Source organism: Grampus griseus (genome assembly GCF_964374135.1).
Source record: "Grampus griseus genome assembly, chromosome: 1".
Classification (NCBI taxonomy): domain Eukaryota; kingdom Metazoa; phylum Chordata; class Mammalia; order Artiodactyla; family Delphinidae; genus Grampus; species Grampus griseus.
In genome coordinates this window covers 108,099,470-108,125,577 of record NC_139017.1, presented here as the reverse complement: position 1 = coordinate 108,125,577, position 26,108 = coordinate 108,099,470, and the positions used below count along the sequence as shown (strand labels likewise).

Below are 26,108 nucleotides of genomic sequence, written 5' to 3'. Positions count from 1 at the left end.
TTTAAATCTGTACAAATCACCAATTCTTATAAGTTATTTCCTTTCAGACCTTAATGCTGTACATATAAAACCACTGCCTTACTTTATTTTTTTTTTGTTTTTTGTTTTTGTTTTTTGTTTTGTTTTGTTTTGTTTTGCGGTACGCGGGCCTCTCACTGCTGTGGCCTCTCCCGTTGCGGAGCACAGGCTCCGGAAGCGCAGGCTCAGCGGCCATGGCTCACACGCCCAGCCGCTCCGCGGCATGTGGGATCTTCCTGGACCGGAGCACGAACCCGTGTCCCCTGCATCGGCAGGCGGACTCTCAACCACTGCGCCACCAGGGAAGCCCCACTGCCTTACTTTATATTTGTTTGTGTTACAAAAAAATCATACAGTACTTGAAAACAAAGCAAGAAAGTAGGTAACACATTTTTTCAATGTCATAAAAGTATGAAGAACACCCAATGATTATGCAGGGTATGTGCTTACTTAGACTTACTGTATATTATTGATTAAAGGACCCAGACTTAGTGAAAATACACACACACACACACACACACACATAAATTTTTTATGAGAAGTTATAGTAACTTGTAGATTTCTGTCCAGTGTAATAGACAGCCCTCAGTTATGGTTTATTGTCCTGTATCTAACTACACATCTGAACATTCCTTTACTAAAATGCATATCCAATAACATAGACATATAGTCATAGATATTTATAGACATATATACAGATATAGATATAAAGACATATAGCACTTCAAATGCTATTCAATATTTGAACAAGTTTTAACATATGACTGGTTCCTTCAATTAATGAGTTGAATAAAATCTTTGACATGTGTTTATTTTATATTGTTATGAAAGTCATAACTTTATCTTTTTGAAAATTATACTTTGTAACTGGTAATAAAGTCAGTTGCTTTACCTTCAAGCCTTCTGGTCCTGATTCACCTGCATACCCCTTTGGACCTGGTTTTCCCTAGAAGGGAAAGGAAAAAAAAAAAAAGATATGTTTAATCATTCTTATTTTTGAAAGTTTCCTAATTTATGAAATTCAGACTATCTTATGAGATGAAACACTTCAAAATTATTAGATAAATACATTTCATCAAACTCATTAGCCATTCATTCTACCATGTTTGACTGTCTACTTGCCATGCACAGCTCTAGGATAAGATAATTTAAAAAAAATAAGTAAAATACTTAGTATGTTAGGTAGTGGTAAATTTGAAGAACATCAAATTAAGCAGGAAGGGAGATATAAACTGTTGTGGTAGTTTTGTTAAAATTTTTGGTAAGACTGCCAAAAAAGACCTCACTGAGAGGGTGGCAATTGAGTAAAGACTTTTAAAAAGGCACACGTTACATGGATATTTGAAGGAAGAGCATTCCAAGCAGAGGCGAAGAGCATGTGTAAAGGCCCTGAGGCAAGAATGTGCCTGTGTGTTGGAGAAACGATGAAGAGTCAATGCAGCTGGAGACAGTAAGAGAGGAGATGAGTAAGAAGGTGAGGGATAAGAAGGGAATGGGGATATGAAGCCAGGTCATGAAAGGCCTGGCAGGTTACAGTAAGGGCTTTGGTTTTAACTCTCAGTGGCTTTAACTCTTAGCAGGCTTTGAGAAGAGAAGCACCAGGATCTATGTTTTAACAGGATCACTCTGATGTAAGAGCAGAAGCAGGGAGTCCAAAGAGGAGTCTACTGCAATAATCCAAGTGAGAGATGACAGTGGCATTATCAGGGTGGGAACAGAGGCAGCTGTGAGAAGTGGTAAGATTCTGTATATAGTTTGAAAGCAGAGCTTCCAGGAATTGCTGATGGGTCATGTGTGGAATGTGAAAGAAAGAGAAGAGTCAAGAATGAACTCAAGAATGAGTTCATTCAGCTTTAACCTGACTAAAGGGCCAAATGATATGAGGTAGACTGTGAGAGAACAGGTTTGAAGGGTAAATTGGAAGTTTAGCTTTGGACATTTCAGTTTGATAATCTTGTTAGACATCTAAGTGGAGAGATCTTGTGGTAGTTAATACAAGAGCAGAGCTTAGGGGTAGAATGTTCTGAACTGAACATATAGTTTTGGAAATCACCAGCATTTTCATGGCATTTAAAGCCATAGAATGGACCAGCTCATCTAGGCAGTGAGTGTAGATACCAAAGAGCAGTCCGCAAACCAAGCCCCGGGGTACTCTAAAATTTAGAATTTGAAGAAATGAGGAAAACATGCAAATCTGCTGCCAGAGAACTAGGAGGAAGATAATACAAGTGAAGAAAGTCTTTCCAGGAGGAGAGTGATCTTGTTGAATCTGAGGGATATAAATATTGAGTAATATGAAGACTGAGAAATGATCACTGAATTCAGCAACATGGAGGTCATTAATGACCTTCATAAGATCAACTGTTTCAGAGTGGTGGGGACAAGAATGGTTTCAGCAGATGAGGTGAGGAGAAAAATTATGTAAATCCAATACTTTTGAGAAGTTTTCTGGAAAAGGGAAGGAGAGAAAAGTAAAACCTGGAAGGAAAACTGGAGTCAATACAAATTTTGTTTTTGTTTTTAAGCCAGAAGAAATAATAGTATGTTTATATGCCGATAGGATTGATCCATTAAAGAGAACAAAATTAAGATGTAGGAGAGAGTGGGGAAAATTGCTGGATCAATGTTCTTCAGTAGGCAAGACAATGTAGTATGTAGTGAATGAGTGGAAGTTTTGACCTTACCTAGAAAAATGGCCTGTTCATCCACTAACAAGAGAGAAGGCACAGTAAATGGCATAGATACAGGGAGGTGGGATTGAAGTGATGGTAGAAACTTGTGAAAGTTCTCTTCTGATTACTTCAATCTTCTCAGGGAACTAAGATGTGAGGTAAAGGGCTAATAGAAGTAAATGGAGTTGAGGAGAAGGATAAAATAATGATTTAAAAATGTGAAAGTAAATGGCTATAGAAATAGAATTCAGAATGTTATCAAAGGGATAATTACAATGTTTTAAGCATGATGAGTAGGGATATGTGGTGATGAGAGAGAAAGGAGTAATGGAATGGCTTTAGAATCAATGAATTGAAATTTCTCTTGGGACTGTTGGATTGGGTTATAAGAAAGAATGTACCAGAAAGAAAGGGGATGATGGTTGGGGAATGAGAAGTTTAAAATTGAAAATGAAGAGGTTGCTCTTACTGGTAATGACAAGGTCAAAGGTTTCACCATAGCAGTAAGTAGCTGAAGAGAGTAGAGGACAAAATCCCTGAAGGAGAGAAAGTCAATATCCTGGAGTAATCTACAGTAGGTGGTTTCTAATATCAAACAACTGATGTCTGATTACGCAAGATTTGATTAAGGAGATCACTATACCTCAACCAATGTGTTCTAGGAGTAGAAAAAGTGTGTGGGGAGATTGCTAAAAAGAATACTAATTTATAATATCTACTAGGCATTATATATTTGGATTTTATTACTCCTATTCATTAACAAGTACTCACATATTTTTCTTTCTTAAAATAAAATAAAGCAAAACAAAACAACCCTCTGGCTCTCATTCTGTTTTGACTACTTACAAAAACTTTAGCAACTTATAATTATATTTAGGACTTCCACCCAAAAAAGTTGTTCTAATTTTGGTGTCTGCCTTGCTTGAAATTGTCTAGTGGTTCCCTACCAAGCACAAAGCAGAACAAAGGATAAAAAAATTATCCTATTATTGTTAAATATCAATTGCTCTCTAATCAATTTGCAGATATAAAAGAAGAAATGTAGTTAAGAGTCTAAATCATTACAGGACTTTGATATTTACAAAATAATTAATAATACATTTTATTCACACTGTCTGGAAAAAGCCTTAGCAGGAATATTTCTTTCATCTTTAATAATGTAATACTCAGGCACTGCAGTATATTAAGAAATAGTTATACATCATTATCTACATTATGGAAAGATTCTCACTGGTATCAGGTATTGGCACATTTATAATCTCTTTGAAATCAAGCGATTCAGAGCATCAGTATTGGAGCCATCGCTTTTGGTCCTGTTTAAGTTCTGTCATATTATGGTTATCTTGAGCATGTTATGCTTAAGCATATAATATTAAAGCCTTATTTTTTTAAATCTAAAAATGCAGTCAATTTCTTGCAGGGTTGGTTTCAGATTAGGGATGATTCCTGTGACAAACTTAGAGCAACACTAAGCCTAAATTAATATTCAACCAATAGTAGCAACAATTAATAACAAATATTATGACCGAGTAGGCAAGAGGTGAACATGGTTTTCCTGTTTTCTAGGGAAGTAAATTTTAAATAAGGTCAATTACACTGGAGCACAAATAACAATGGTCTTTCCATTATATAACTCACCTCACAAAAAATGAAAAAAAAAATAACAAAAATAACTCTTCTTTTTCTTTCAATAAGAGAGTGGCAGTATATGTGCTAGTTAGGTAAAGGTGCAAAAGAAGGAATTACTGTCTCTTTAAATGTAAAAATACTGCAAGAACCTGTACAATATGATGTTCTCAAGTAAAGAGTGAGATGTATTTCATGTGAGTCTAATAATGCCTCTTAAAATGTGTTGCACACAACTTAATTACTTCAGGATATTGCAAACTTTTGTCATGCATCCCCAAATTCTTAAAAAATTCATTTTCAGAACTTGAAAATATGAAATTCATGTATTACCACAGAATATTATCGGAAAAAAAAAGTTGGACAGAAAATACGTCTTATTTGCTTTCCATAATTTTACTGACAAACTCAGAAAACAGAAATTTCCAAAATATTACTAAAATGGTTAATGTATTTAGCTTCATATTACATTTTGAGAAACTTTATAAATAAATTGTACAAATTACTAAGACCGTAAGACTGAAGGAACTGAAGGAATAAGTAAATATGTAACAGGCATAATATCATTTAAAATATCCCTGGAAAATTTTAGTTATAGGTCTATTTTATTTGGGGGGATTGTATGGCTATAGTTTGTTATAATCTTGGCTCTTTGCTATAACTTAAAATTGGGTGCCATTAAAAAACATTTACAAAACAGTTGCTTTAAGAGAAGCATGCTTCGAAAATTATTTATATGATACCTACTCTTGGCCCCAGTTCTCCAAAGGATCCAATTAGTCCTTCTTCTCCCTTAACAAAGAAGATCAGAACATGTCATGGCCTGATATAAGTATTTAAAAATGTAAACCTTATTCCATTTATCCTGAAATCTGAAGCTCTTTCTGAGATGTAATGAAAATAATACTGTGGTTTTCTTGTATTTTAGAACTATATCACCCCATAATGTTTAAATTTTTTGTGTGACAACATCATATCTACATTAAGGGGGATATGTATTGTACTACTGGGTTATTTTTCAATTGGTAGATGATATAAGTTAAATATAGAAAATTGAGGGCAGCTAAGAGTGAAAGTGATTAGGGTATCACAAAACTCAGGATTAGGAATCACTGAGATTGTGGATTATGGACAGCCTTTACCTTCTTGGTCTCAATATCTCTGACATAGAGAGAAACTCAAGTTCTTAATAGATGGAAATCAATACACATTGGTATATTAAAAAATTATTGGTACAGAACATGTTTGCTCTTGGCACATTCTGATACTTAATTCATTCAGCAAATATGTTTTTGAGTCTCAGTTCTGTCTTAAGCCTTAGAGATAAAGGTATATCAGATCTTACCCAAATGGAGCTTAATGTCTAGAGTTTCTTTTTTTTAGAGTTTCTTTTTGTCTAATTTATAGATCCAATATTTTCGGGATCAAATCAGTTATAATGTCATAAAATATAAAATTGTGTGCATTCTTCTAAGGATTAAACGCTGTATGGGTGGATAGAGAATAGAAAAACTTAAAACAAATAATTTTTATACTTTTTCTCTAAGAGAATTAAAAAGTAATAAATGTGTTTATTCTATTTATTGACATATTTTCTAAACATACTGATTTTTTACCTTTAAATAAATAGTTCATAATTACCACATCTGAACATTTACAGACCTCTTTAGAAATCATATATTCTATTTTATTTATTTAAAAACATTTTGCTCAGTTCATAATTCAATTAAAATATAATATATGGGTTAGAAATATAAAATAGACACAAATGTTAAATATAAATTCTGGTACATATAAGTGAGATTCTAGGCTCAGATTCTTCGGACATTCCATGGACACCACTACATAAATCACTTAATGAATTCAGAACATTAAAATGATTCCAAATTCCATTCCATAACTGTGAATATAAAATGGTAACTTGAAATTCTTGATGGCAAAAATTGTCCATACTAATGCAAAGTTTTCTTTGAGCAAAAACTAAAGTCCCACAAAAAATAAAAAAGGAACATCTGAATTAAAAAAATTGCTTAAAGGAACTTCATACCTGAGTTCCTTTGAGACCAGGAGGTCCAGGAGGCCCTCTATTTCCAATGAGCCCCTGTAAAGCAATATAAGGACACACAATAAAATTTTTAGCTCAATTAATACATTTTCAATAGGCATTAATCTCAGATGTGCAATACTATTTGGTACCACTCATTTCCCATTAGGAAGTTATCAAAATGGGATGGGAGGATAGATAAGCAGAAAACCGCCTGCCATCCAAAAAGTTGGAAAATATATGATAAACTTACTTTTAAACAATATGTTAATGTTCACATAATCTGCTCCGTATGGAGACACCTTTTCATAAAAAGTACTCCTAAATTTAAAGCAATAGGCCCAATTGTTAATCTGATACTAGTACAATAAAAAGATAATAGAGTGTCCACAAAGTCTGAAAACAGATGGAGAAGATATATAGTGTTTTAATATCTGTTAAGAGACTAGCAAAGTCTGGAACACATTATTCATATGAAATGTTCAACTTACTTCCTTTCTTGATGCAGGCTAGTGAAAAGAGAGGAAAATTTGCAGAAGAAAGTAACAATCTGAACATGATTAGGAATTTCAAGATTAAAAGAAAACTTTTGTTAATCTAAATGCATGTTGTTAAAAATCAAATACTCTTTTTTTTTTTAATTTACTTTTTTTTGGCTGTGCCACGCAGCATGTGGGACCTTAGTTTCCCAACTAGGGATCGAACCTGCACCCCCTACAGTGGAAGTGCAGTGTCCTAACCACTAGACTGCCAGGGAAGTCCTCAAATGCTCTTTGAATAACAATTCATCCAAGTAACTAAAACAAAAATCTTCCTATTTCAGAAAACACTGTATATCATCTCTTCAACATGGCAACATTTTTCATTTTGTTCTGTTCCCCTAACTATGCAATGTGTCAAAGTTTTAAGTAAATCTCTTTTAGAAACTACCTTTGCATTATTGCTTTTAGTAAGTCTATAACCATTAAATGGTTTTATCTAATTTTAAACTGTAACAAATAACTATGCCAAATAGCACATCTAGCCAGGTGACTGATTTTTAGTTTGGAATGGAGCAGAGTGACAAAACTGCATGAGAATCTTTCCTTCATGATATATCTTGGTCTATCATTGCTGTGTTCTAACACAATCAAAAAATGAAAAACTTCATCGGTTTAAAAGTCTGTAATATATTATCACAGGCTTATTCTGTACATAAGCACCATTCAAGAAACTGCATTAGTTTAGGCAATAACCTAGAAGTTTTGCACAGCTTTCTTACTTTTAATAGGAAGAGATGGATTACTGAAATGAGCGTATACTGTTCTATGCAAGTCCAACATATATTCATGTTTTTTCAGGCAAAAGCATCCTAATTTTCCTTAAGGAAACAGTCTTTCCCCATGTGGTTTGAGGGGAGGTGACTCTACCCCTGACTAAATTTAAGGGTGGATATGTGACAGGGACCTAAGTCAGCATATTCTACATCCCTAGAAACAGTGGTTGGTTCAGTAATGAGCCAGAAACCCAAGTTAGTCCAACTAAAGAAAATTTTGGACTACAGTGGAACAACTGGGAAGACAGAATAGCATTAAGGATGATGTAAACCTAAAGAGAAGGAAACTATGAAGGGGAGAGAACCTGAGAATGAAATCAATGAATTAACAAATGGAGTGATTGGGTTCTTACGATATTTTTGGGGGTCCTGTGTATAGTTGTGTTTGAATTCCTAAACTTCTCACATATTTATACAATCATATTTTAGTTGAGTTTCCATTACTTACAACTGAAAGAATCCTAACGGATACAATGACTTCTAAATCTTAATATCCAAAATGTTCTTGTAGAACTCTAAGTAATAGGTTTTTAAATGTTTAGACTGAAGGTCAGAATCAGAATGCTGCGATATTTAAATTCCACCACAGGATAGCTAATGTTTAGTTATTTAATTCATGTGTTCATTCATTTTTTTCATCTGACATTTTATTAATTTTCTACTATGTGCAAGGTCCAGTAAAAAGTACAACATGAGGCCTGGAGTATACAAATATAAATAAGACACAGTCCCTGTTCTCAATGAATTCATAATTTATTATGGGAGAAGGCAATTTAAAATAAAAATCAGAATACGAGTTGTAACAGAATTAGAAGTATAAGCAAAGTGAAAAGGGGGACTTAGATGAAGAAGCAAAATCTTTTCTGGGAGGATCAGAAATTTTGTAACATGTGAAAATAATTTTGTATTGAATTATGATAGGTTAATAAAACATGTAGTTAAAAATAAGAACACACCAAAAACTTATCAACAATTGCAAGGTCTCAAAAGGCATTGATAAAGGTACAGTTTTAGGTTGGAGCATATGTTTAAGAAACTGGCTTAGCTCCATACCCAAGGTGTAACCAGAAGAGGGGTGAGTTATCTAAGAGAACTAGATTCTGCTATTCCCTCACTGCAGCTATTTACCCTAGGGAAGTGGCACCCTGACTAAAAACCAAAAATAACCCTTTCAGGGAGGCAAATAAGCCCAGGTTCCTTTTTCCTTTCTCTTCCAAGACTACCTTATAATCTTAAAAGAATAAAAGCTGTATTAAGGGGGGAAAAAAACTAGTTATATGCTGTTTACATGAAACGCATCCAAAACATAAAAATGAGGAAAATTAAATTTCAAAGAATGGGAAGAGATATGCAAGTGATTTACCAGCCCCAAAACAGCTGGAGTAATTATATTAACATTAGATCTAATAGGCTTTAAGGTAAAACAGATTATTAGCATTAAGAGGGTCACTCAATAATAATAAAAGGCTATGTTCACTAGGAAGAGAAAAGACAATTTTTATGCATTTAGTAACACAACTTCTAAATATATACATTAAAAACTGATAAGGATAAATTGATAAATCCACTATTAGGAAATTTTAACACATCTCTGCCAGAAATTAGTAGGTCAAGCAGATAAAAATCAGTAGAAACAGAAAAAACTTAAATAGCAAAATTAATAAACTTGATCTAATGGCCATATATAGAAAACTGAATCCCCAAATTGGAGTTTACACAGTCTTTACAAGCATACATGAAAGATTTATGAAAACTAAAAGATACCCACAAGAAAGGATATCTATCAACAGTTCTATCAATTAAAAAAGTGTAGTATATCTATACAGTGTGTTACTATATAGTGAAAATGAACATGCTGTAATAATATGGATCAACCTAGAATGAGCTGAAAAGATAAGATTGAGTGAAAGAAGAAAGTAACTGAAGAATGTATATACAGTAAGTCCCCTATATACGAATGAGTTCTGTTCCGAGAGCACGTTCGTGAGTCCAATTTATTCCTAAGTCCAACGAAGTTAGCCTAGATACCCAGCTAACACAATTGGCTATATATATCACTGCTGCTTTTACGCTTGCTTCCGGACATCCTGGGCTTGAAATAAAGATACTGGACTACTGTACTCTATACAGTACTGTACAGTATACAAAAGCACAACCACTTGTGGAGGACACACACACGTGACAATGTACACCAGACACATGAACTAACTTACGTGACTGGACATGCAAATGCACATTTCTCATCTTTGAAAGTTTGCAACTTGAAGGTTCATATGTAGGGGACTTACTGTAGTATGATTTTATTTATATGAATTTCAAAAACAAGCAAAATAACAAATATTATCAGTATATACATGGTAAAAGTATGATGAAAACAAGAGAATGGTTAACTGTTAATGCCAGAAGGGAAGAGACAGATATGATTAGTGAGGGATTCACAAGGGGATTCCCATGATCTATTTCTTACCAATAATAGGGTTTGTTTCATTAATATTTTTAAAACTGTGTACATGTTTTCATATTTATCATGTTAAATACAAAAAAATTTTTTTTGAGTTTTTAAATGTTTTCATTTTTTTTTATTGGGGTATAGTTGCTTCACAATGTTGTGTTAGTTTCTGCTGTACAGCGAAGTGAATCAGCTATATGTATACATATATCCCTTCGTTTTTGGATTTCCTTCCCATTTAGGTCACCACAGAACACTAAGTAAAGTTCCCTGTTCTATACAGCAGGTTCTCAATAGTTATCTATTTTATATGTATTAGTGTGGATATATCAATCCCAAACTCCCAATTCATCCCACCCCTTCTTTCCCCGCTTGGTGTCCATATGTTTGTTCTCTACATCTGTGTCTTTATTTCTGCCTTGCAAACAGGTTCATCTCTACCATATTTCTAGATTCCACATATATGCATTAATATATGATATTTGTTTTTCTCTTTCTGACTTACTTCACCCTGTATGATATATACAATGGAAACACATAAAAAATTTTAATGTAAAATGTATAAAATCTGAAATTGAGTTTGAATTCCAGCTCTGAAGCTTACTAGGGGCATGGCCTTAGTATCCTTATCTGTAGAATCATGTTATCATAAGCATTATAAGGTAATACATTTTATTTGTTACAACAAATAAAATGGTACCTGGAATATAACAGAGACTCAATAAATATTATTTCCTTCTTCTTATTCACTGCACATTGATTAGTGTTTGCAACAGTTTCTGAACTGGTATTTTGCTTTTCTTCCCTATGCATTCACCAAATTCATAACAATAATTTACTATTATTATTCTTCTTAAAACATCTCTTTCATCATCTCACTCCTCTCAATATCTTGCACAGAGAAAAAGAGTAGAGCTCTTGTATGCAATTGAAGTTAAGTTGTTATCAGCTTAAAATAGAGCATTATAACCATAGGATGTTTTACGTAAGCTCCATGGTAATCACAAAGAAAATACCTATAAAACATACACAAAAGGAAATCAGGAAGGAATCAAAGCATGTCACTACAAAAAAAAAAATCAATGAAACATAAAGAAAATAGCAAGAAATGTAAGAGGGACAAAGAAGTTACAAGACAGAAAGCAATAACAATTAACAAAATGACTATAGTAAGTCCTTCCTGATCAGTAATTACTTTAAATGTAAATGGATTAAAGTCTGCAATCAAGATTTAAAGTGGCTGAATAAAAAAAAAATCCATAGTTGTATCTATGAGAGACTAAATTTAGATTTAAGGACACACATAGGATGAAAGTGAAAGGATGGAAAAGATACTCCATGAAAATGATAACCAAAAGAGAGCAGAGGTGTCATACTTACATCAGATAAAACAGACTAAGTCAAAACTATCTCAAGAAACAAATAAGGACATTGAACAATGACAACTTTCTTCATTATTTCACCAGAAAATATAACTATTATTCATAAATATGCACACAATATCAGAGTACCCAAATACATTAAGCAAAAACTGACAGAATAGAACAAAGAGAGAGCAACACAATAAATGCAAGAGATTTCAATACCCTACTTTCAATCATTGATACAACAACCAGATAGAAGATCAATAAGGGAACAGAGGATCTGAACAATGGCATTGACCAAATTGACCTAACAGACATATACAGAACAAAGTAGCAGAGTACACATTCTTTTCAAGCACACACAAAACATTCTCCAGCATAGCTCACATATTAGGTCACAAAGCGAGTTTTTAACAAATATAATAAGATTGAAATCATACCAACTATCTTTTCTAACCACAATGGAATCAAACTAGAAATCAATAGAAGGAAAAGTGAAAAATTCACAACTAGGAGACAAATAAAAATGAAAACACAACATACCAAAATTTATGGGATGCAGCAAAAGCAATACTAACAGGGAATTTTATGGTGGTAAACATCTACATTATAAAAGGAGAAAGATCTCAAATAAATTACCTAACCTTACACCTCAAGGAACTAGAGAAAGGAGAACAAATTAAGTCCAAAGTTAACGTAAGAAATAAAATAATGAAGATTAGAACAGAAATAAGTGAATTAAGAGTAGAAAAACAATAGAAAAAAATCAACAAAACTAGAAGTTGATTCTTTGAAAAGATCAATAAAATTGACGTCTTTAGCTAGACTAAGGAAAAATAAGATAAGGTTCAAATAAAATCAGAATGAAACAAGGCAAATTAGAACTAATGCCACAGAAATAAAAAGGATCACAAGAGACTAATATCAGCAACAAACTGGATAACCTAGAAGAAATAGATAAAATTCCTAGAAACATACAACCTACCAAAACTGAATCATGAAGAAATAGAAAATCTGAACAGATCTATAACTAATAAGGAGATTAAATCAGTAATCAAAAAACTCCTAGTAAATAAAAGTCTAGGACCAGATGACTTCACTGGATAAGTCTACCAAACATTATAAAAAGAATTAATGTAAATCCTTCTGAAACTCTTCCAAAAAACTGAAGAGAAGGGAATACTTCCAAACTCATTTTATGAGGCCAGCATTACCCTGATACCAAAGCCAAATAAAGACACTACAAGAAAATAAAATCACTGGCCAATATCTCTGATGAATATATACGCAAAAGTCCTTGGAAAAACTAGCAATTGGGGGGCAGTCCAAGATAGCATCTCTTCCCATGGACACACCAAATCTACTGCTACATACGAAACAATTACCACTGAAAAAGAACTAGCTAAATAGCTCCTCCAAGACAAAGGATAAAAGAGGCACATTTAAATAGGTAGGAGAGGTAGACATGTAGTTTCACCAAAAAACCCACCTCCATTAAGCAACCCACAATAGGGAGGGCTCTCATGGGTCTGGATCTACTTCCTGAGATGCAAGGGGCTTGTGTCAAACCTTGATACCTGCACTGAAAAGATGAGGCGCCCATAACATCTGGCTTTGGAAACCCAATGGGACTCAATCCAGGGGAACTGGGGGGCTGTGAAATCTGAGATACTCCTTTTGAGTGACTCACGCATGGTCTCACACTTCCTGAGACTCAGTGTAAAGGCAGTAGTTAGAGAAGTGCCTGGACTATATGTGAAGGAGATTCATTTATTAATCTTAAAGTGACTGCTGGAGGGGCAGGTATGAGTTGGGACTTTGCAGATGGAGGTTCTGGTGAACACCATTTTTGCACTCTCCCTATACCTTGCTAGCACAAGTGGGTGCACAGAGACACAGCCTCCCTAAAGCACAGTATTGTAAGTCAACTATACTTCAATAAAAAAGAGTACATTAAAAGTATCATACACCAAAATCAAGTGGGATTTATCCCAGGGATGCAAGGATGATTCAAAATCTCTGCATCAAATCAAGGTGATACAACACACTAACAAAATAAAAGATAAAAATCATATGACCATCTCAATAGATGTAAAAAAAAGCATTTGACAAAATTAAACATCTACTTATGATTAAAAAAGAACGCCTCAACAAAGTGGGTATAGAGGGAATGTACCTCCACATAATAAAGTATATATATGACAAATCCACAGTGTATATCATATTCAACAATGAAAAGCTGAAAGCTTTTTTCCAAAGATCAGAAACAATAAAAAGATGCCCACTTTTGCCACTTTTAATCAACATAGAATTGAAAGTCTGAGCCACAGCAATTAGGGAAAGGAAGGAAGGAAGGAAGGAAGGAAGGAAGGAAGGAAAGGTATCCAAATTAGAAAGAAGTAAAATGGTCACTATTTGCAGATGACACGACACCATATATATAAAACCATAGAGAGTCCACCAAAAAACTGTTACAAGTAATAGGTGAATTGAGTAGAGTTGCAGGATACAAAATCAATACACTGTTGCATTTCTATACACTCATAACCATCAAAAAGTGAAATTAAGAAAACAATCCCATTTACAATTGCACCCAAAAGAATAAAGCACATGGGAATAAATGTAACCAAGGAGGTGAAAGACCTGTACACTGAAAACTATGAGACATTGATGCAAGAAATTAAAAAGTACACAAATAAATGGAAAGATAGTCCACTACAACAGTGGTCCCCAACCTTTTTGGCACCAGGGACCAGTTTCATGGAAGACAATTTTTCCACAGATAGTGGGGGCAGGGTATGGTTCAGGCAGTAATGCAAGCGATGGGGAGTGATGGGAGCAGCAGATGAACCTTTGCTTGCTTGCCCACCCCTCACCTCCTGCTGTGGGGCCCAGTTCCTAACAGGCCCCACAGGGTACCCGTCCGTGGCCTGGGGGTTGGGGACCCCTGCACTATAAAACATTGCTGACAGAAATTAAAGAAGACACAAACAATGGAAAGACATCCCATATTCATGAACTGGAAGACTTAATATTCTTAAAATGTCCATACTGCCCAAAGCAATCTACAGATTCAATGCAATCCTTAGCAAGATTCCAATGGAATTTTTTGCAGATAGGGATAAAAAAAGAATTCTACAATTCATATGGAACCAAACAGGACCCTGACCAAAACAGCTTTGAGAAAGAATAACACTTCTTGACTTCAAAACATATTACAAAGCTACAATCATCAAAAGAGTTTTGTACCAGCAAAAAGACAGAGATATAGACCAATGGAACACAATAGAAAGCCCAGAAATAAACTGATGCTTATACCATCAAATGGTCTTTGATAAGGGTGCCAAGACTAAACAATGGAGAAAAGGTAGTTTCTTCTACAAATGGTGTTAGGAAAACTGGATATCCACATGCAGAAGAATGAAATTGAACCTCATCTTACACGATACACATAAATCAACTTAAAATACACTTACATCAATAAGCAAATGGATTAAAGACTAGTAATCCCTGAACCATAAAACTCCTAGAAGAAAATATAGGCAGAAATCTCCTTGATATCAGTCTTGGTGATGATTTTTGGATTTGGCACCAAATGCAAAGGCAACAAAAGCAAAAAAGAGACTACCGGGACTACATCAAACTAAATACTTCTGCACAGTAGAGAAAACAATCAACCAAGTGAAAAGACAACCTAAAGAATGGGAGAAAATATTTGCAAACCAAATACCTGACAGGGTTTAATATCTGAAATATATAAGGAACTCCTACTACCCAATAGCAAAAATCAAATAACACAATTAAACTAATGGGCAAAGGACTTGAACACATATTTCTGGAAATAAGATGTACAAATGGCCAAGAGGCACATGAAAAATTGTTCAACATCACTAATCATCAGGGAAATGAAAATCAAAGCCATAATGAGAGACCAGCTCACACCTGCTAGGATGGCCATTATAAAACAAACAAACAGAAAATAACAAGTATTGGCAAAGATGTAGAGAAATTTGAAATCTTGTGTACTGTTGATGAGAATGTAAAATGGTACAGCCACTATGAAAACAGTTCCTCCAAAAATTAAAATAGAACTACCATATGATCCAGCCATCCCACTTCTGGATATTATACAGAAGAATAAAAAACAGGATTTCAAGAGATATCTGCACTACCGTGTTCACACAGGCATTCCTTATTTTATTAAGCGTCACCTTATTGCACTTCACAGATACTGCATTTTTTACAAACTGAAACTTTTTGGCAACCCTGCATTGTCAGATGATGGTTAACATTTTTTACTAATAAAGTATTTTTTAATTGAGGTATGTACATTTTTTAGACATAATGCTATTGCATACTTAATAGACAACAGTATAGTATAAACATAACTTCTGTATGCATGGGAAACCAAAAAATTTGTGTGACTGGATTTGTTGTGATATTTGCTTTGTTGCAGTGGTCTGGAACTGAAACTGCAAAATCTCCAAGGTATGTCCATAGGTGGAAACAACCTTAATGTTCATTGACGGATGAGTGAATAAAGAAAATGTGGGGTTTTGGACTACTGGATAATGGACTATTATTATGCAGCCTTTAAAATGAACAAAATTCTATTTTGTTTCACTGTGTAAATTTAGTGCACATCCTTTTGGGTGTATTGATAAACAAATTAATATGCAAGTCATTTCTGGGGGGTCCAAATACTAGCTACAAATTTTCTATGCAGTAAACACGGTTTATATATAAACTGTAAATTTATCCAACTAATTTGTTGAAATAATTCCAATGAATTGGAACTGTTAGGACTAAGGATATCCCAAATTTATACTTTTGAGTCCAAACTAGATTTTCCCTTACTATATAGACAGGACTTCATCAATCTTGTCCCCCTGTGTTTACGTGGGTATGTTTCCTAAAACTGTATAAATGTTAAATTTCTAATCTTTGGTAATATGATATTACAAAACAATTGCTTTTCTTCTGTTATTGTTCAGCTCAGTCATCTTCATATATGCTTAATCCTTCCTAGTTACTTGTGTTATTTCACTTTCTTCTGTTTTTTTTCTTTTTTTTCCCATTCCTCTTGGTATATCGACATCTTCGTTACTAGTTTCTAAGAACTCATTTACGACTAAGGATGTTAACCATATGTCATGCAATGCAAATGAAATACCATATTTTATTGCCATCAATTTACTATAGTGTTTTGTATTTTGGTTGTGTATTAAAATATAAACATGTTGTGTTTTTAAAAATAAAATAAATAAATAAAAAGAACGAAATTTTGACATAGGCTATAATATGGACGAACCCTGAAGTCCTTATGCTAAGTGAAATAAGCCAGTCCCAGAAAGACAAATATTGCATGATTCTACTTATATGAGGTATCTAAAGTAGTCAGACTCATAGAAGCAGAAAGAGTGATGGTTGCCAGTGGTTGGGGGAGGTAGAAATTGGAGTTGCTGTTAAATGGGTATAGGGTTTGAGTTATATAAGATAAAAACATTCTAGAGATCTGCTGTGCAAAAATATGCATATAGTTAACCGTACTGTACTGTACACTTAAAAATTTGTTGAGAGTAGATTTTATGTTATATGCTTTTTACCACAATTTAAAAAAAAAACTTCCATGGGCTTATTAGCATTCAAGCTCCTCAACTTTATATTTAAGATCAGTCACAATCTACCTACTTTTTTTTTTTAAGTCAGGTAGGTTTATTTCCACACCTCCATCATTGTGTTGGTTTTGTACCTGTTGCACAAAATCTCTCATTCCTTCGTTCTACTTGGCCAAATCCAACTCATTCTACTCAAATCCCGATTTTTCTATGAAGACTCTCAGAAAAATGGCCACACAAATTATTCTCTTCTCTGAGCTCCTTCTCCATTTATTATGTGCTGCCTAGTTTACTTTTTAACTTTTCACACGTGGAAATCTCATGTTTCCAGTGGATTACAAGTTCCTAGTAGACAGAAGAGCATGTTTTAATCTTATTTCCAAGTAATTGCTTAACAAAGTCCATTGCCCATTGTATAACTCAATAAATATTTCTCAGCTAACTAAATGCTGCCTGGAATATAAAATGGTTAAAATAAGAAATCTGCAAACAAAATCTTGATTTTGGAATGTGAATCTTCAGGGCTGGCTTGAGGTGACCTCAGAGAACTATTTAGGAATGCATTTTCCTCTTATTAAGTTAGTTCACCAGATCTATTATAACTAATATAACTAATCTGTTAGCTATATAGGTAAACACATAACATATTTTAATAACTCAGTGTAAAAATTATTTCCATATATTCTGTGACATAACCTCACGAATAGGCTTTTTCAAAAAACTTACCAGGGATGTTATACAACAAACAAGAACAGCCTGCTTTACCATCCTTAATTCCATAACCAAAGTAACAACATAAACCATTATGGCAACAAATAAGTTATTCCTCTGTTTACTGGAGAACAGAGAATATTTATTGGGTACTCACTTTCTGCAGTAAGCAGCAAGGGATGTGGTTTTGCTAATGTTATGGAATGCTTGAAAACAGATTGCCAAACTGGGTAGCTCTCAAGAAGGCTTGTTGAAGTATGCTTTGTATCTATATACATATATACGTACACATACAGTCCCACAATCAACAGAACCATAGTTAACACAAGTCTCCAATGTTAGTTTGAGGTTTTTAGTCAACTGGCAGAAAATGAGGAGAAAATGAAAGGCTTCTTTAGAGCTGTGCCAAATTGCTCTGGAAAAGTTTGCAAATAGTGTAACCACGTATTTCAAACAGAGCGTGCATGATTTTTTTGATGACCATCTTGTATAACTGAAACATAACTTGAATAATTTATATTGTCCCCACTTTCTAAAGAAGACATATATACGAAAATATAGGAAGTTTTAAGATGCTTCCATGACATAGTGTACACAACTAAAAAAACACATCAGGCAAATAGGGTCACTATGTTTGCCTCTACTTTTCCCTTCTGTTTCTAGAAACAATTTTGAGGCAAATAGGAAGGACGAAAAAGAGAGACAAAAACAGACCCTTCCCAACCTATAAAACGTAAAATAATATTCCTCTTCCTTTAAAATTCTCTGGTTATTTTGATTAAATCATCTATGATATTATATTAAAATTCAGTCATGTGTAGAAAAACAATTAGTCTCATAATGTTGGTGCTGATGAGGCTACAAGCTCATGTTTATTGAAAAAATTTAGATAAAGCAATCTAAGAAGTAACTACTACCCACTGGAAATTCAACCATTAATATTCATTAAAATGTCTGGCTTTCAGATCTTTTGTCCCACTTTTATATTGTAATTTTAAGACAAAAGGAAGTAATGAGAAGTATTAAAGATCACTATTATAATACTATTCAAAAGGTCAACTGCCTTTCTTCAGTTCTCTGACACTGTTCTTAACAAAAATTTAATAGAAACAAAATTTACAAACTGAAGAGGATTTACAAAGCCATCTTGTGTTCTTCACCTAGTATGATATGCATACTTTAAAACATAAAGGTAGGGGGTGGAGTGCAAGATGGGGTAGGGATTAAGAGGTACAAACTATTATGTATAAAATAAAAAAGTGCTACATTAAAAGGATCATACACCATGATCAAGAGGGATTTGTCCCAGGGATGCAAGCATTTTTCCATATCTGCAAATCAATCAGTGTGATACAACACATCAACAAATTGAAAACCCAAATGATCACCTCAATAGATGCAGAAAAAGCTTTTGACAAAATTCAACACCCATTTATGATTAAAAACTCTCCAGAAAGTGGGCATAGAGGGAACACACCAACAACATAATGAAGGCCATATACGACAAACCTACAGCTAACACACTCAATGATGAAAAACTGAAAGCATTTCCTCTAAGATCAGTAACAAGACAAGGATATCCACTCTTGCCACTTTTATTCAACATAGTTTTGGAAGTCCTAGCCATGGAAATCAGAGAAGAAGAAGAAATAAAGGGAATCCAAATTGGAAAAGAAGTAAAACTGTCACTGTTTGTAGATGACATGATATTACACATAGAAAATCCTAAAGATGCTACCAGAAAACTACTAGAGCTCACCAATGAATTTGGTACAGTTGCAGGACACAAAATTAATACACAGCAATCTGTTGCATTTCTATATAGTAACAATGAAACATCAGAAGGAGAAATGAAAGAAACAATTCCATTTACCATCGCATGAAAAAGAATAAAATACCTAGGAATATACCTACCTAAGGAGGCAAAAGACCTGTACTCTGAAAACTATAAGACATTGAGGAAAGAAATCGAAGACGACACAAACATTTGGAAAGATAAACCCTGTTCTTGGATTGGAAGAATCGACATTGTCAAAATGACTAAACTACCCAAGGCAATATAAAGATTCAGTGCAAGCCCTATCAAATTACACATGGCAGTTTTCACAGAACTAGAGCAAATATCTTAAAATTTACAGGGAGACACAAAAGACACTGAATAGCCAAAGCAGTCTTGAGAAAGAAAAACGGAGGTGGAGGAATCACACTCCTTGACTTCAGACTATTCTACAAAGATACAATCATCAGGGCTTCCCTGGTGGCGCAGTGGTTGAGAATCTGCCTGTTAATGCAGGGGACACAGGTTCGAGCACTGGTCTGGGAGGATCCCATATGCCGCGGAGCAACTAGGTCCATGAGCCACAACTACTGAGCCTGCGCATCTGGAGCCTGTGCTCCGCAACAAGCGAGGCCGCGATAGTGAGAGGCCCCTGCACCATGATGAAGAGTGGTCCCCGCTTGTCACAACTAGAGAAAGCCCTCGCACAGAAACGAAGACCCAACACAGCAAAAATAAATAAATTAATAAACTCCTACCCCCAACATCTTCTTTGAAAAAAAAAAAGAAAAGATACAATCACCAAAACGTGTGGCACTGGCACAAAAACAGAAATATAGATCAATGGAACAGGATAGGAAGCCCAGAAATAAACCCATGCACCTATGGTAAATTAATCTATGACAAAGGAAGGAAGACTACACAATGGGGAAAAGACAGTCTCTTCAATAAGTGGTGCTGGAAAAAATGGACAGATACGCGTAAAAAAAAATGAAATTAGAACATTCTCTAACACTATATGCAAAAATAAACTCAAAATGGATTAAAGACCTAAATGTAAGTTCAGATACTATAAAACTCTTAGAGGAAAACATGGGCAGAATACTCTTTGACATTAATCACAGCAATACCTTTTTGATCCATATCCTAGAGTAATGGAAATAAAAGCAAAAATAAACAAATGGGACATAATTAAACTCAAAAGCTTTTGCACAGCAAAGGAAACCATAAACAAAACCAAAGACAACCCACAGAAGGGAGAAAATGTTTGCAAATGATGTGACTGACAAGAGATTAATCTCCAAAATTTACAAACAGCTCATGAAGCACAATATCAAAAAAGCAAACAACTGAATCAAAAAATGCGCAAAAAATCTAAATAGACATTTCTCCAAAGAAGACATACAGATGGCCAAGAGGTGCATGAACAGATGCTCAACATCACTAATTACTAGAGAAATGCAAATCAAAACTACAATGAGATATTATCTCATACCAGTCAGAATGGCCATTATCAAAAAGTCTACAAACAATAAATGCTGGAGAGGGTGTGGAGAAAAGGGAACCCTCTTACACTGCTGGTGGGAATGTACATTGGTACAGCCACTGTGGAGAAGAGTATGGAGGTTCCTTAAGAACTTAAAAATAGAGTTGCCATATGATCCAGCAATCCCAGCCTTGGCCATATATCCAGAGAAAAACATGGTTTGAAAGGATACATGCACCCCAGTGTTCACTGCAGCGCTGTTCACAATAGCCAAGACATGGAAGCATCCTAAATGTCCATCAAAAGATGAATGGATAAAGAAAATGTCGTACATATATACAATGGAATATTACTCAGCCATTAAAAAAGAATGAAACAATGCCATTTGCAGCAACATGGATGGACCTGGAGATTATCATACTAAGTGAAGTAAGTCAGACAGAGAAAGAAAAACATCACATGATAGCGCTTATATGTGGAACCTTTAAAAAAAGGATACAAATGTACTTATTTACAAAACAGAAACAGACTCACAGACTTAGATAATGAACTTATGGTTACCAGGGGGACAAAGTGGGGGGGAAGGATAGATTGGGAGTTTGGGATTGATATGTACACACTGCTATATTTAAAATAGATAACCAACAAGGACCTACTGTATAGCACAGGGAATGCTGATCAATATTCTGTAACAACCTAAATGGGAAAAGAATTTGAAAAAGAATATACACATGTATACGTATAACTGAATCACTTTGATGTACACCTGAAACTAACACAACATTGTTAATCATCTATACTCCAATATAAAATTAATTTTTTTTTAATTTTTAGAAAATTGTGAATCACCGTGTTGTACACCTGTAACTTATATAATATTGTATATTAGCTATACTTCAATAACATTTTTTTAAAGTTAGGAAACCCTACAGAAGAAAAAAAAATTAAGTTCAATTATTACTTCCTCTTGAAGTAATTCCCAATTTCCTAAGGCAGAATCTGTTGCTCAATTATCTAGGCTCTCATAGCCCTTCACCAACTCTTTTATATAGCATCTTACAATACTTTGTGATTTTTTTTTCCCAACCTCTCTCTGAACTGTAATCTCATCAAGGGGAGGGACCATAGTTCAGAAATCTTTGTCAACCCACATTTAGTACCTGGGTTAAAACATAAAAGAAACTCAATAAATGTTAAACGAATGAATTACTGAATGAATGGAAAAATGAATGTGCTTATATATGCATCAAGTTCAAGTTCCTAAGTATACAGCAGGTAAGGGGCTAAATTACATATGAGAAATTCTCAACTCAGTTCTCTATACTACCTCTCTCTCTCAATGTCCATTCATGCTACTATTTCTACTTTGGGATTTGGTTTACTACTAGATATTGATTATTTCTGTCTCAACGTCAACCAGATACCGCAAGCTAAATATACCCAGAATCAAATTTCTTGTCTTCCCCATCTTCCAAACCTGCTCCTCCTTCTGAGTTCCTTAGTTAATTCAATGACGTCAGTAACCCAAGTCATAGTCCCAGTTTTATCTTTGACTTCTCTTTCTCCCATCACTTTCATTTAATCAGTTACCAAGTTGTATTGTTTCTATTTCTGAATTAGCTTTTAAATAGTCATTCAATCAATCATCCACTCAGCCAATATCTGTTATGTTCCTATTATGTGCTATGGATATTATCATGGTTATTGTGATATGTATAAAACCAATTAGTGTTTTTCTCAAAAAGCTTATAGTCTAATAGAGAGATAAGCAAATCAGCAGTTATATGAAGATACGTGCTTGATAGATTTTTTTAGAAATACAGAGAAGAGACATCTCAATTAGATTTGAGAGGAACAGGAAAAGCTTCCTGGACAATGTGGCATGTGATGTGTAGGTGTTAGCTAGATAAGTAGGGCACAGATGCAGATTAAGAAAACAGCATGCAGGAAGCTGTGAGATTTGAACAAGAATGGCATGGTTTGGTACTCTAAATAGTCTACCTGGAGTAATGCTTTTGAAAGAGCAATGGGAGATGTGACTAGATGACAACAGAGTTAGAGAGGGAGAGTAGGTCATAAAGAACCTTGTGTAAAAAGTAAAGAATTATAATCCTTAACCTGGAAGCTATGGAGATACTGAAGAATTTAAGTACAAGAATGACACGATGAAATCTATATTTTACAAACATTATTACATCAGTAGTTTGGATGTAGATTTGAAGAAATGTCAGAATGGTGGCAAGAACAATTAGAGGGCTATTACACTAATCCTGGTGAAGAATAAATAGGGCCTAAACTAAAACATTGGCAGTGAAAATGGTTCCAAGGGCAAAGATAGGAAATTATGAGTCAAAGGAGAGATCAGGATAAAGGTGATAATTGATGGCATGAGGTCATTCAGGGGTCAGGAGAGGGTTTGATACAAAACATATGTGAAATTTGAATACTGGGGAGGGGGAGGAATAACTTTTCTGTGGAGACAGAAAGGGAGGGGGAAATACGGCTGAATATGTACAGGGAGAGTTGTTAGGTGGCCAGTAGTGTTTTCAAATAACACACAGGATACCCAGTTAGATTTGAATTTCACATAAACAATGAATAACTTTTAGTACAAATGTGTTCCAAATACTGCACCTTCATCCTCTCACAAGTTTCCTTTTCCTGAATGCCATATATCTTACTTGTCTGTCTACAAATTCCGACTCATTCATCATGTCAGCTCAAGTGCTACCTTCTCTATAAAGTGTAATCTGAGTCCCCTAACCATATACTCAAACAGTATCACATATTATATGTTATTCACATGGTTATTATAAAGGATTTCCTGCATATATTTCTCTAGATTGTAAGTTTCCTGAAAGTAGGAAGCAGGACTTTTCATCTCTGTAGCCCTAGGGTCTAGCACAATGGCTGTCACATAAGAGGCAGCCAGTAAATATTTGTTGATTGAATGAATGTTCGTTTCACTTCAGATCTTTATAACTTCTTTTCTAGCTTTTTCTAGCTCATCTCTTTGCCTTCATTTTTTCTCTTGTTAAACCATCCTCCATGCTGACATAAGAGGTATCTTTTTTAAAACATAAATCACCTAGATTACTTTACTATTTAAAAATCTTTGATTACTCCATGATGCCCATGGTAGAAGTAGCAACTCTTCAACATGGTCTTAAACCTTCCCCACAATTTAATCCCCAAACTAAGTGGTTAAGAGCTCAGACTTTGAAATCATGTCTGGGTGAGAATCCTGACTAAGTCACCTGATGTGACTGAGGGAATAACTTAACTGTCTATAAAATGGGGATAAAATCTACCTCATAAAGATGTTGTGAAGATTAAATGAGGTATCTGTAAAACATTTACTACAGTACTGTAGTACTTGACACGATAGTACACTAACAAATATAGCTATATTAATATCCTTTCCAGCTTCATCCCCTAACACTTCCTCTCTACTCACACTAATAACCTTCCACAGCAGCTATACTTCATAACCTGCCAGTTCTCCAAACTTCAGGCTATTTCATTGTTCTGTGTCTATTCACAATACTTTATTTGTTTACGATGCTCATTCTACGTCAGCCTGCTTGGCAAAGCTTGGTATTTAAAGGTTTTCTATGGATAATTTCTAGTATACATACACAACAACAGTAAAGGAAGTTAGAAATGATGAGGTTTCTGCAGGTAGTTTGTACTATGTATAAATTCCAGAACACCATAGGCTTTCTTTTATTTTAATCAGTGGATATTTAATAGGCCCTAAAGAGTTTTAGTGGTCAGAAAACTCTCATCTATTCAGTGTAGGCTATAGGTTTTTGGGTTTTTAAATTTTTTTCACCTCTTATAAGAAATCATTTTTTCAGTTATTTACACGCTTTGCAAATATTGTCACCCTAATCTAAGTCTAGACCAAACCAGGAAAATCATTTTCAATGACCTGAACCTAAGAGGCTGTATAAACATACTCCTACTAAACAAATGATACCAAAAGAACAACCAGACACGCAAACTACTTCCTGATTATCTCAAAACAAGCTGTACAAGGTTTTTTAAATGCACCGAGTCAGCTCAAAAATATCCAGAAATGTTCTGATATTTCTAAAATATTTTTTTACCCATTCATTGAGATTTGACATTAGAAAACTATAGATACCATACTTTTTTCTTCTTCTGTTTTTCTTTTTCTTTCCTTACCTTTGATCCTTCAGGGCCATTTTGTCCAGGAATCCCAATATCTCCAGGAAAACCCTAGGGAACATAAAAATATAGAGAGTTTATTCCATAGCAAATTACTTTATTAAGCATATAGAAATTCCCTTTGCCTTTCTTTGATGTCCAATAAAAATGATTTATTCTCCTCAAAACTTCAATATTAAAGATTAATCGTTAGGCAGTTGTCTGACATTGGAATACAAAACTTACTAAGTATACTAAAACAGAGCTTACTTCATCAGTTATTCATGAACAATCCTCAGACCCAAAGAAAATTCTCTAATCATTCACAACTTGAAAAAAAGGCAAAAAAAAAAAAATGTAACAGGTTTTTCAGTGTCATATGGGACACAGAGCCACCCAAGGATTAGGGGAATGTACTTTGTTAGACTCACTGTTTACTAACTAACTATATGCTAATTCTTCTGTTTGGTGAAAAAAACAATAACCCCAAAGGATATATAGCTTAACATACAGGATACTAATCAGTTTTGTATCGAACTCAACTATCTTATTCTAACATTCCCATATTCAATTGTCTATAAATAGTTCAATGTTCTTTGAATTTGTATTAACATCTTACTGGTTCCATCATTAATTAACAAATTGAATAAAATCTTTGACCCATGTTTACTTCATATTTGCCTGAAAATCATAATTTTACCTTTTCAGAAATTATACTTTAACAGTCTAAAACAGTTTTCTCAAGAAATAGAAATGGACCAAAGTGTCAGAAAAATCTGTGCTGAGAAAAGGCCAACAGTGTTGCTCCAAAATGGTTAGATCGATATTCTTACTGAAATAATACATTAGAATGAA

The 26,108-nt window shown here is 34.3% G+C and overlaps 1 protein-coding gene across 1 annotated transcript in view; it reads right to left on the bottom strand.

Annotated features, from left to right (window-relative positions):
• Window positions 1-26,108, bottom strand: part of COL24A1 (collagen type XXIV alpha 1 chain) — a gene marked incomplete at its 5' end in the record, with an annotated part of 394,608 nt that overhangs the window by 213,272 nt on the left and 155,228 nt on the right. Inside the window, 4 exons of the mRNA XM_082667637.1 lie at window positions 911-964; window positions 5,064-5,108; window positions 6,364-6,417; window positions 25,272-25,325. Coding sequence (XP_082523763.1) covers window positions 911-964; window positions 5,064-5,108; window positions 6,364-6,417; window positions 25,272-25,325 — 207 coding nt within the window. The remainder of the gene's footprint in view (window positions 1-910; window positions 965-5,063; window positions 5,109-6,363; window positions 6,418-25,271; window positions 25,326-26,108) is intronic.